Source organism: Mastigoproctus giganteus, chromosome 4, assembly GCF_048544385.1.
Source record: "Mastigoproctus giganteus isolate SK-2022 chromosome 4, ASM4854438v1, whole genome shotgun sequence".
NCBI classification, from domain to species: Eukaryota; Metazoa; Arthropoda; class Arachnida; order Uropygi; family Thelyphonidae; genus Mastigoproctus; species Mastigoproctus giganteus.
The window spans coordinates 49,826,993-49,840,358 of NC_143578.1; the positions used below are offsets into that span (position 1 = coordinate 49,826,993).

Consider the following 13,366-nt stretch of genomic DNA (forward strand, 5'->3'; position numbering starts at 1 on the left):
GGAGATAATATTCGATACCGAAATACATATATATAGTGTTATAACTGCATTGGGATATAGATTTAGGGTTATATTTTGTATTGGAATTTTATTGACCTTGAATAGAAATTATGACTCAGACCAGTCATGATTTCTATTCAAGGCAAAAGGCTGAAACTAGTGGAAGTGCTGTGGCTCAGGGGAGAACTGAGGGGAGCGGTTGTCCTCTGAATCACAGTCTATTGAAATGCACTGCTTGTTTGATGTTTGTGGAGCAATCAGGAACGGGACATGATATTGCCAAGGGGAGTGTCTTTGTGGGTGTACGATGTAAGGAGTGCAAGGAAATCAGGTGCCAACTCGGCATTGTTATAGACTTATATGAGAGCTTGAAGGACAGGGTGGATATGCTCGAATGATTTAAATTGAGGGGCCCATCAAGCTCTCAGCTGCCCACATCAATGCCAGACCTTGCACTTGAACATTATGCAACACAGCGGCAACCCCCAAGGCAGAATGCGCTGGTCCCAAAGGAACTAGTTGTTGTAGGTGACTCTATTGTCAGGGAAACAGGGAACATATTGTGCAAAAAGGATAGATGGAACAGGACCAGGGTATGTCTGCCAGGAGCAAAGGTTGATGATGTTGTAGGGCAGATATCCTCCTTTGAGGGCACAAAGGGTGATATTGTTGTACACGTTGGCACTAACAATATTAAGAGTATGAGACCGGCAGAATTACTTAACAAGTACAAGACAATGCTGAAAAAAAGCCGTGAGTTAGGGTTAAATTTGAAAGTGTCTGCAATTCTGCCCAGACACGATAGGAGGGAGTATATGATGAGATCCCTGTCGATCATTTCGGCCCTGGAGAGATTGTGCAAGGTTCAAGGGGTAGAATTTTTTTCAGCCTGGTCTGTGCTTGTTAACAGGACAGACTGCTTCTACAGGGATGAGATACTCTTAAATAGAAAGGGTGCAAGAATATTTGCTGATGCTATCGAGGCAGAGTTAGGTGGGTCGGAAAACTGCTAGCTTGGGGGGATATACGGACTAATAGATTTAACAGTAGCCGCTGGCAGAGGTAAAAGTGACTCTTGCACTACTTCTATTGAAATGCAATTGGTCAGCAGCCTGGTAAGCAAGGCAATGGGAATTTCCAGGACTGCTGGGAGTCATAATGGAACAAGTAAATACATGGGCTGTGTTAGGGTAACTAAAAGTAGAAACAGGTGCATGTATACTTGCATGTATACCAATGGTAGGAGTATAGTTAATAAATTCAATGAGCTTGAAGTGCTAGTCAAGACATCAAAGGCAGATATTGTTGGGATATCAGAGACATGGTGTCACACAGAGATAAGAAGAACAGAACTGGAATTTGGGGAGTACAATGTGTACAGAAAGGATAGACAGGACAGGAGGGGTTATGCTGTTAGTTAAGAAACACACAAAATCTAAGGAGGTGCATCCAATTGATGTTGGTAGACAATGCAATGCTTAGTCTGTTTGGTGTGACATAAGAACTGTGAAAGGAAAAATGAGTGTAGGTGTGTGTTATAGGCCTAATGAATCTGATGAGTATAATGAGCAATTGTGCAGAGAAATAGAGTTGGCCAGTAAATTAGTGTCTTATAATGGGGGATTTTAATTTCCGGGATATTGCCTGGAATTTGTGGGTTGGTCACTCACACACTAGCAAGCCTTTTGTGGATTTATTGGATGATTGTTTTCTACAGCAGCATGTTTGGGAGGCAACTAGAAGGAGCAATTCTCTTGATCTGATTATCAGTAGTGATTCTTCATGCATCAAGAATCTGCAGATAAAGGAACCACTAGGTGGCAGTGATCACAGTGTGCTGAAGTGGGATTTACTCAAAGAGGTAACTACCATCAAGGGTAAAGGGAAGGGTTTTTGCTTTCGTAAAGGTGACTATGGTGGTCTGAGACAGTATTTAAATTCTATACGGTGGAACCAACTAATGATGTTACCAACAGCAAATTCAAAATGGGGAGCATTCAAAGAATTAACCTTGGAAGCCACTAGGCTTTTCATACCAACAAAGAAATATTGTTCAAGATTTAGGCCTAAATGGATGTCAGATGAACTAATTAGACATGTGACAGAGAAGAAAAATGCATGGGATACATATCAATGAATGGGTGACACAGAAGCCTATGATAGATATAAGCTGGTCTGTAACCAAGTTACAAAGGAGGTTATGCAGGCGAAGGCAGATTACGAGAAATCTTTGGCAAAGGATGCAAAGAAAAACAGCAATGAGTTCTTTACTTATGTAAACTCTAGAAGGAAGGGGATGAATCAGATTGGTCCACTTGATATCAATGGTTCAACTGTTGATGATCCTGCTCAGTAGCTAACAAACTGAATGAATATTTTTGTATCGACATTCACACATGAGGAGTTATTCAGGGAGGGGAATGCCAGAGGTGTATTCAACTCTGGCAGTAAGCTAGAGAATCTTGTAATAACTGAGAGTAAAGTGGAGGAGAAATTGTTGAAGATAAACACAAGAAAGGCACCTGGGGTGGATGGAATCTATCCAGTTGTATTAAAGGAGGCACCTCCGTAGCCAGGTGGGCAGGAGCAGCAGTGCGTAGCACATGCTTCTCGATTAGACCGGGATTCGAGCCTGTCACCACCAAATACAGAGGATGCGGAAAGGTCAGGGAATGACCACCTCATATCCCCGGAGTAATATGGCCTTAGTTGCTAATGCTCCTAAAAACCAAATAACAACAACAACAGCAGCAAAGGAAGTAAGCAAACCCTTAGCCATAATTATGAGAGCTTCCCTGGACTCAAGGGAGGTACCCATAGACTGGAGATGTGCAAACGTGACCCCAATCCACAAAGTGATCAAAGGGAGACAGGTAATTACAGACCTGCTAGTTTAACTTCTGTTCCAGGGAAATTAATGGAGACACTGGTTAAAGAAGCATTGCAGGATCATCTAGACAAGACTTCAGTTATAGCTCGGACTATTTCACTACATTTCCTTTGCTTCTTACTTTTCTGTATTCTTCTTATTTCTCATGAGCCATTAGTTTTACAAACACCTATCAAGAATTTTTTTTTCTTCCTATATGAACTTTTTTTGCCCTCACAAAAATTTCAGCACCTTTCCTTTATCCTTTGTTTGTTAGTTATTTTCTTATCTATTCCGAGTTGTGTTTATCATGAATTTAATTTCTCTTTTTTTTTCCTACTAGAATTTGCTAGTCTGCATTATATGAGGGTGGTTCAATAAAGAATCGCCCTCACCTACTTCCACATTAGCATTAGTAGAGGCATTTGATGCAAGAAAGCAAGCTTATGCAGCATCAGCCAAAAAAATTAAAGTAAAATAAATAAATAAAAAATAACCACTTCCACTTCACCCCTCTGTTCGTTCGAAATACCTGTCCAGCCGAGCCTTAAACTTATTTAGGCTATCAACTTCCACGACAAGGGATGGAAGTCTGTTCCACCTACCAACCACCCGCTGGCTAAAGGCAAATTTCCGCACATCTATCCTACATCTGTCTTTCCTCAATTTGAATTTATGCCCTCTCAGGTGATTATTCTGAGCAAGAGGAAGAATTCCATCAGCATTGAGCATGCTCAAACCATTCAAGGCTTTGTACACCTCTATCAGATCACCTCGCTGCTGCCTAGTCTCCAGACACTGTAATTCGCAAAACTTAAGCCTTTCTTCGTAAGAGCACCCCTTTGTTCCATTCACTAATCTTGTTGCCCTTCTCTGTACTCGTTCCAGCAGCTCTACATCCTTCTTGAAATGAGGTCTCCAGGCCTGTATACAGTACTCTTGGTGTGGCTTGCCCATTGCCTTATACAAGGGAATAATCACCTCCTTATCCCTGCTAGAAAAATTCCTATATATCATCGACAATACACTGTGAGCTACTCTTGTAGCCCGTCTGTACTGCTCAGAAAACTTCATATCTGCCTGCACAACCACCCCCAGGTCCCTTTCATTCCCTACCACTGTCAGTGTAGTACCACAGAGTTGATACGTTGCTCTGGGGTTGCTGTTTCCCATATGTAGTATTTTACATTTGTCAATGTTAAACTTCATTTGCCACCTCTCAGCCCATATGCTCAACCTTTCCAGATCCTGTTGCAGCAGCATAGTGTCAGTAGTGTCCTTGACAACCCTGCCAACCTTCGTATCATCTGCAAACTTGGACATTAAGCTTGATATACCATCATCAATATCATTTATAAATACAGAAAACAATAAAGGACCCAATACTGAACTCTGAGGGACTCCACTAATAACATTAGTCCACGATGAGCAGTGTCCATTGATTACCACTCTCTGTCTTCTTCCCCTCAACCACCCCTTTATCCATAGCAGCAATTTGCCTCCAATGCCACACTGCTCCAATTTGTGCAGCAGTCTTCCATGTGCAACAGTATCAAAAGCCTTTCTAAGATCCAAGTATATAATATCAGAGTTATTCCCTGCATCCAGTTCTTTTGTGACTGCATCATACTATCCAATCAAATTGGTCAGGCAAGACTTCCCCTTAACAAAACCATGCTGTGTCTGAGCTATAACTGAAGTCTTGTCTAGATGATCCTGCAGTGCTTCTTTAACCAGTGCCTCCATTCATTTTCCGGGAACAGAAGTTAAACTCACAGGTCTATAATTACTTGTGTCAGCCTTTGATCCTCCTTTGTGAATTGGGGTCACATTTGCACATCTCCAGTCCATGGGTACCTCCCCTGAGTCCAAGGAAGCTCTCATAATTATGGCTAAGGGTTTGCTTACTTCCATTGCTGCCTCCTTTAATATAACTGGATAGATTCCATCCACCCCAGGTGCCTTTCTTGTGTTTATCTTCAACAATTTCTCCTCCACTTTACTCTCAGTTATTACAAGATTCTCTAGCTTACTGCCAGAGTTGAATACACCTCTGGCATTCCCCTCGCTGAATAACTCCTCATGTGTGAATGTCGATGCAAAATATTCATTTAGTTTGTTAGCTACCTGAGCAGGATCATCAACAGTTGACCCATCGATATCAAGTGGACCAATCTGATTCATCCCCTTCCTTCTAGAGTTTACATAAGTAAAGAACTCTGCTGTTTTTCTTCGCATCCTTTGCCAAGGATTTCTCGTAATCTGCCTTCGCCTGCCTAACCTCCTTTGTAACTTGGTTACAGATCAACTTGTATCTATCATAGGCTTCTGTGTCACGTGTTAATTTGTATGTATCCCATGCATTTTTCTTCTCTGCCCTATGCCTCATTAGTTCATCTGACATCCATTTAGGCCTAAACCTTGAACAATATTTCTTAGTTGGTATGTAAAGCCTAGTAGCTTCCAAGATAAGTTCTTTGAATGCTTCCCATTTTGAATTTGCTGTTGGTAACATCATCAGTTGATCCCACTGTATAGAATTTAAATACTGTCTCAGTCCACCGTAGTCGCCTTTACGAAAGCAATACCCCTTCCCTTTACCCCTAATGGTAGTTACCTCTTTCAGTAAATCCCACTTCAGAACACTGTAATCACTGCCACCTAGTGGTTCATTTATCTGCAGATTCTTAATGCATGAAGAATCACTACTGATAATCAAATCAAGAGTATTACTCCCTCTAGTTGCCTCCCGAACATGCTGATGTAGAAAACAATCATCCAATAAATCCACAAAAGCCTTGCTAGTGTGTGAGTGACCAGCCCCCAAATTCCAGTCAATATCTGGGAAATTAAAATCCCCCATAATAAGACTCTCTGATTTACTGGCCCACTCTATTTCTCTGTACAGTTTCTTATTATACTCATCAGAGTCATTAGGCCTATAGCACACTCCTACTCTCAATTTTGATCTCCCAATGCTTATGTCACACCAAACTGACTCGACACTGCACTGTCCAGCGATGTCGACTGGCTTCACTTCCTTGGATTTTATGTGTTTCTTAACTAATAGCATAACCCCTCCTCCCTTCCTATCCTGTCTATCCTTTCTGTAGACATTGTACTCCCCAAATTCCAGTTCTGCATTCCTTATATCTGTGTGACACCACGTCTCTGAAATCCCAACAATATCTGCCTTTGATGTTTTGAGCAATACCTCAAATTCATCAAATTTATTTACTAGACTCCTAGCATTGGTGTACACGCAAGTATACATGCACCTGCTCTTCCTCTTAGCCACCCTAACACAACCCATGTGTTTACTTGTACCCCAATGATTCCCAGCAGTCTCTGAAATATCCTGCATCTTATTTTCCAGGCTGCTGCTCATTCCAATAGAAGCAGTGCAAGAATCACTTTCTCCTCTGCCAGTGGCTACTGTTAATCTATTAGTCCTTGTATCCCCCAATCTGGCAGTTTTCCGACCCTCCTAACACTGCCTCGATAGCATCAGCAAACATTCTTGCATCCTTTCTATTTAAGTGTATCCCATCCCTGTAGAAGCAGTCTCTCCTGTTAACAAGTACAGACCAGGCTGAAAAAAATTCTACCCCTTGAGCCCTGCACAATCTTTCCAGGGCCGAATTGATTGACAGGGCTCTCATCATATACTCCCTCCTATCGTGTCTGGGCAGAATTGCAGACACTTTCAAATTCAACCCTAATTCACGGCTTTTTTTCATCAGTGACCTGTACTTGTTAAGTAATTCTGTCGGTCTCCTACATATTGCAGAGTCACAATATTTTGTGTGTAGCATCATACATTTCTCTGTACTAAAGATGTAAAATTTCAGCCCTGTGTCTTAATTCTTTTTCTCTTGCAGAGCTGAACACCTGACAAAGTAGCATCATGGGCAAAGTTAAAGCCAGAGCTATAATCTGGTATCTGTTCTTGAAAGGGAAATCTTCTAAAGAAATCCACGAGGAGATGACTGCTGTATATTAGGATGAAACCCCATCCTATGGCATTATGAAGCACTGTCATAGACTGTTTAGGTGTGGTCGGACATCGGTAGAATCTGAGCCCATTCCAGGTCGTCTCCATTCAGCCATTGATGACAGCATGATCAGAAAAGTGGAGTCATTAATCATGGAAGATCGCCATATATCTGTGCGTGAATTGTACCAGGAGGTGAAGATTAGTGTGGGTTCTGTTGAAACAGTCCTTCACGACTAACTCCATTTATGGAAATTGAGTGCAAGATGGATTCTCCAATTATTGACTAGTTTCCAGAAGACTGATCGACAACAAAAATCACAAGAGAATTATTAGTCCTGTGCCAAAAAAATGAGGAAGACTTTTTCTCATCTAATCACTCAGGATGAAAGTTGGATACACCATTTCGACCCTGAAAGTAAAAAGCAGTCCATGGAATGGCGATATCATGGTTCTCCACCCTCCAAGAAGGCAAGGGTCCAAGCATCAGCAGGAAAGGTCTTGCTGACAATGTTTTGGAATGAGAAAGGCATAATAATGACTGATTACCTGCCAAAATGTAGAACAATTGCTTCTACAGGGATGGGATACACTTAAATAGAAAGGGTGCAAGAATATTCGCTGATGCTATCGAGGCAGTGTTAGGTGGGTCGGAAAACTGCTAGCTTGGGGGGAGACAAAGACCAATAGATTGACAGTAGCCACTGGCAGAGGTGAAAGAGATTCTTGCACTGCTTCTATTAGAATGAGCAGAAGCCTGAAAAACAAGATGCGTGATATTTCAGAGACTTCTGGGAGCCATTGCATTACAAGTAAACACATGGGTTGTGTTAGGGTAGCTAAGAATAGAAACAGGTGCAGGTATACTTGCATGTACACCAGTGCTAGGAGTTTAGTAAATAAATTTGATGAATTTGAGGTATTGCTCAAAACATCAAAAGCAGATATTGTTGGGCTATCAGAGACATGGTGTCACACAGGTATAAGGGATGCAGAACTGGAATTTGGGGAGTACAACGTCTACAGAAAGGATAGACAGGATAGGAAGGGGGGAGGGGTTATGCTATTAGTTAAGAAACACATAAAAACCAAGGAAGTGAAGCCAGTCGACATCGCTGGACAGTGCAGTGTTGAGTCAGTTTGGTGTGACATAAGCATTGGGAGATCAAAATTGAGAGTAGGAGTGTGCTATAGGCCTAATGACTCTGATGAGTATAATAAGAAACTGTACAGGGAAATAGAGTGGGCCTGTAAATCAGAGAGTCTTATAATGGGGGATTTTAATTTCCCAGATATTGACTGGAATTTGGGGGCTGGTCACTCACACACTAGCAGGGCTTTTGTGGATTTATTGGATGATTGTTTTCTACATCAGCATGTTCAGGAGGCAACTAGAGGGAGTAATACTCATGATTTGATTATCAGCAGTGATTCTTCATGCATTAAGAATCTGCAGATAAATGAACCACTAGGTGGCAGTGATCACAGTGTGCTGAAGTGGGATTTACTCAAAGAGGTAACTACCATTAGGGGTAAAGGGAAGGGTTATTGCTTCCGTAAAGGCGACTACGATGGACTGAGACAGTATTTAAATTCTATACAGTGGGACCATCTGATGATGTTACCAACAGCAAATTCAAAATGGGAAGCATTCAAAGAACTTATCTTGGAAGCTACTAGGCTTTACATACCAACTAAGAAATATTGTTCAAGGTTTAGGCCAAAATGGATGTCAGATGAACTAATGAGGCATATGGCAGAGAAGAAAAATGCATGGGATACTTACAAATTAACACATGACACAGAAGCCTATGATAGATACCAGTTGATATGCAACCAAGTTACAGAGGAGGTTAGGCAGGCAAAGGCAGATTACGAGAAATCCTTGGCAAGGGATGCAAAGAAAAACAGCAAAGAGTTCTTTACTTATGTAAACTCTAGAAGGAAGGGGATGAATCAGATTGGTCCACTTGATATTGATGGGTCAACTGTTGATGATCCTGCTCAGGTAGCTAACAAACTAAATGAATATTTTGCATCGACATTCACACATGAGGAGTTATTCAGCGAGGGGAATGCCAGAGGTGTATTCAACTCTGGCAGTAAGCTACAGAATCTTGAAATAACTGGGAGTAAAGTGGAGGAGAAACTGTTGAAGATAAACACAAGAAAGGCACCCGGGGTGGATGGGATCTATCCAGTTATATTAAAGGAGGCAGCAAAGGAAGTAAGCAAACCCTTAGCCATAATTATGAGAGCTTCCTTGGACTCAGGGGAGGTACCCATAGACTGGAAATGTGCAAATGTCACCCCAATTCACAAAGGAGGATCAAAGGCTGACACAAGTAATTATAGACCTGTGAGCTTAACTTCTGTTCCAGGAAAATTAATGGAGGCACTGGTTAAAGAAGCACTGCAGGATCATTTAGACAAGACTTAGTTATAGCTCGGACACAGCATGGTTTTGTTAAGGGGAAGTCTTGCCTGACCAATTTGATTGGATAGTATGATGCAGTCACAAAAGAACTGGATGCAGGGAATAGCTTTGATATTATATACTTGGATCTTAGAAAGGCTTTTGATACTGTTGCACATGGAAGACTGCTACACAAATTGGAGCAGTGTGACATTGGAGGCAAATTGCTGCTATGGATAAAGGGGTGGTTGAGGGGGAGAAGACAGAGAGTGGTAATCAATGGACACTGCTCATCGTGGACTAATGTTATTAGTGGAGTCCCTCGGGGCTCAGTGTTGGGTCCATTATTGTTTTCTGTATTTATAAATGATATTGATGATGGTATATCAAGCTTAATGTCCAAGTTTGCAGATGATACAAAGGTTGGCAGGGTTGTCAAGGACACTACTGACACTATGCTGCTGCAACAGGATCTGGAAAGGTTGAGCAGATGGGCTGAGAGGTGGCAAATGAAGTTTAACATTGACAAATGTAAAGTACTACACATGGGAAACAGCAACCCCAGAGCAACGTATCAACTCTGTGGTTCTACACTGACAGTGGTAGAGAATGAAAGGGACTTGGGGGTGGTTGTGCAGGCAGATATGAAGTTCTCTGAGCAGTGCAGACGGGCTGCAAGAGTAGCTCATGGTGTATTGTCAATGATATACAAGAATTTTTCCAGCAGGGATAAGGAGGTGATTATTCCCTTGTATAAGGCAATGGTCAGGCCACACCTAGAGTACTGTATACAGGTCTGGAGGCCTCATTTCAAGAAGGATGTAGAGCTGCTGGAACGAGTACAGAGAAGGGCAACAAGATTAGTGAATGGAACAAAGGGGTGCTCTTACGAAGAAAGGCTTAAGTTTTGCAAATTACAGTGTCTGGAGACTAGGCACCAGCGAGGTGATCTGATAGAGGTGTATAAAGCCTTGAATGGTTTGAGCATGCTCAATGCTGATGGGATTCTTCCTCTAGCTCAGAATAATCACCTGAGAGTGCATAAATTCAAATTGAGGAAAGACAGATGTAGGATAGACGTGCGGAAATTTGCCTTTAGCCAGCGGGTGGTTGGTTGGTGGAACAGACTTCCATCCCTTGTAGTGGAGGTTGATAGCCTAAATAAGTTTAAGGCTCAGCTGTACAGGTATTTTGAACGAACAGAGGGATGAAGTGGAAGTGGGGTTTTTTTTTTTTTTTTGGCTGATGCTGCATAAGCTTGCTTTCTTGCATCAAATGCCTCTACTAATGCTAATGCTAATTACAGGTGCATATTATGCCAACTTACTCACAAAATTACAGGAGAAATTCAAAACATGTAGGCGTGGCATGCTGTCCAAAGGTGTGAGAATGCTTCAAGACAATGCCCTAGTTCACACTTCTGAAATTGCAACAACACAAGCGACCACTTGTAGATATGAAATACTTCCCCATCCAGCCTACTCACCCGATCTTGCACAATCGAACTTCTTCTGGTTTCCTTCGCTCAAATCATTTCTTTGGGGGACCCACTTCCCTGACGACGAGACACTCGTTTATGCAACAGAGTCGTGGTTCAAAGACCAACCTCACCACTTCTACAAAAATGGTATCCAAAGCCTCATCCATCAATGGGAAAAAATGTGTAAATCTGCATGGTTGCTATGTAGAGGACTAAAACCTGTGCCAAGAATCAACAGGCTAGCACCTCTGCAGCTAGGTCAGGATGATTCTTTATTGAACCACCGTCGTATGTACTAAGCCATTTCCAGTTGTGCTTCTTTTTTCACATTTGTACGTTGACATTTGCAGTGAGCACATCTGCTGTATATGCTTTTTTTTTGTAGTTATATATACAAGAAGGGTCCAAAAAAGATTTGTATTCACCTAGAAGTAGTTGTGATAGAAGGTTGAAACAAACGCCATGTATCGCACTTTTCACATAGTCACCAGACAAAATAACGCACTTTTGCCACCTCTCAATACACTTCTGCAGGCCAGTTTTGTAGAAGTCCTCAAACTGTGACTTGGCAGCAGAAATCGCCTCATCATCAGCAGCAGTGTTTTGCACAAAGAAAGGACTTCAGGGCAGAAAGAGGAAGAAATCCAAGGGTGCAAGGTCATGGGAATAAGCATGATCTAGCAATATTTCAAACCCACATTCATGGGCACACCTCACTGCAGCATGCAAGGAATGCACAGGGACATTATGGTGGAGCAAGCACATACCTTTTGACAGCTTTCCATCTTTTTTCTTTTATAGCGGCACACACCTTATAGAGCAGCACACAGCTCTATAAGGAGGTTTTAATAATACTTTTCTGTCATAGTACAGCCCTTTTGAAGGTAATTTCTTAGTATTACATCATGCTAGTCCCAAAAAACTGATAGCTGTTGTTGTTATTTGGTTTTTAGGAGCATTAACAACTAAGGCCATATTGCTCCGAGGATATGCAGTGGTCATTTCCTGACCTTTCCGCATCCTCCGTATTTGGTGGTCACGGGCTCAAATCCCAGTCTAATCAAGAAGCTTGTGCTACGCACTGCTGCTCCTGCCTACCTGGCTACAGAGGTGCCAACTGATAGCAGCACCTTGCCAGCACTTGGTTGCACCTTTGCCTTTTTTAGGCGGCGCCTCTGTTAGCCAGGTGGGAAGGAGCAGTAGTGCATAGCACACGCTTCTTGATTAGACCGGGGTTCGGACCCGTCACCACCAAATATGGAGGATGCGGAAAGGTCAGGGAATGACCACTGCATATCCCGGAGCAATATGGCCTTAGTTGCTAGTGCTCCTAAAAAAAAAAAAAAACCTTTTTTAGGGATGGTGATTCTGCATGCTTCCATTGTTTTGAGATTTGTTTAGTTTTGGAATCATAGTGATGGATTGAAGTTTCATCCATGGTGACTGACTAGCCGTGAGAAAAACTCTTGCTTTTCTGGCATATCAACAAAATTTCATGTGCACATTTTGCCCTTTTCTTCTTCTGGTAAGGGGTCAGAAGTCTGGGCACCCATCTAGTAGATACTTTACTCATATGCAACTGTTGATAGATGATGTTCTCCACAGACCCTCCACTAATTTAGAACTCTGCAGCTGGTTCTTCAATGCTAATACAGCGATCTTCCACAATTATTGCCTCACTTTTTGCAACACTCTTCGTTTAGAGCAATTGCTGGGCATCCTAGGATTTCTTCATCATGCACTGAGATTCTTCCACAATTGAATTGTTTGTACCACCGAGCAACAACAACACTGTAACCTGGGCAGTCTTTCTCCATAAAAGCTACTATTTCTTCTTGGATTATTCTGGGTGCTTTCCCTTGTAGAAAGTGAAACCAAATCAGTGATCTGTATTCCACTTTATCCTTTGTGACACTTCATTTCCTTCAGCACTGCAAAGAAAAAAAATGAATTGTCATATCAAAACCAAAATTCGTGTGGTTTCTATAGAGATTTCAAGGTATCAAACAAAAAAAAAATTCATCTTTCTACCATAACTACTGGGTGAATACAATTATTTTTTTTTTGAATCCCCTTCGTACATTCTCTGTAGTGTCAACTGTAAACTACATAATACTCCCCCTTTTACATCCATTTAAACTTCTACAATTACTTCAAATTTTCATTATTTATTTACTTTACTTTTGTTTTGACCTAACTTTTTTGCATGTATTTTGTGTCCAAAACAGAGGCATAGTATTGTCATCTTTTCCTACAATCTTGATGGTCTATTCTTTGAAGAAGAGAGAGGTGTAAGTTGTGTATTCTTTTCTAGTGTATTTGTATCATGGTTTTTATACTTTGATTTATTTTATTCCCTTACTCCTTTATTCCTTTTCTATTTATTCACTCTGCTACTTTGCCTTCTCTCCATTACTTTTATCAATAAACTATATACATATATATTTTTTCTCCCTCTTGAGAAGATGTATATTATTGTTTCTAGGTATTGAATATTTATATTAAGTTCTTAATATTGTACAAAATTTGTTTTTCAGGAACATGCAAAAGAACTTTCTCATAGAGCTGTTGCATATATCAATGTGGATGCTGCTGTTACAGGTATTT

At 41.3% G+C, this 13,366-nt stretch overlaps 1 protein-coding gene across 1 annotated transcript in view; it reads left to right on the forward strand.

The window, feature by feature from the left end:
- The window catches only part of LOC150086707 (N-acetylated-alpha-linked acidic dipeptidase 2-like), a 231,043-nt gene that overhangs the window by 160,316 nt on the left and 57,361 nt on the right, over nt 1-13,366 (forward strand). The window contains exon 13 of the mRNA XM_090371536.1: nt 13,297-13,360. Coding sequence (XP_090227662.1) covers nt 13,297-13,360 — 64 coding nt within the window. The remainder of the gene's footprint in view (nt 1-13,296; nt 13,361-13,366) is intronic.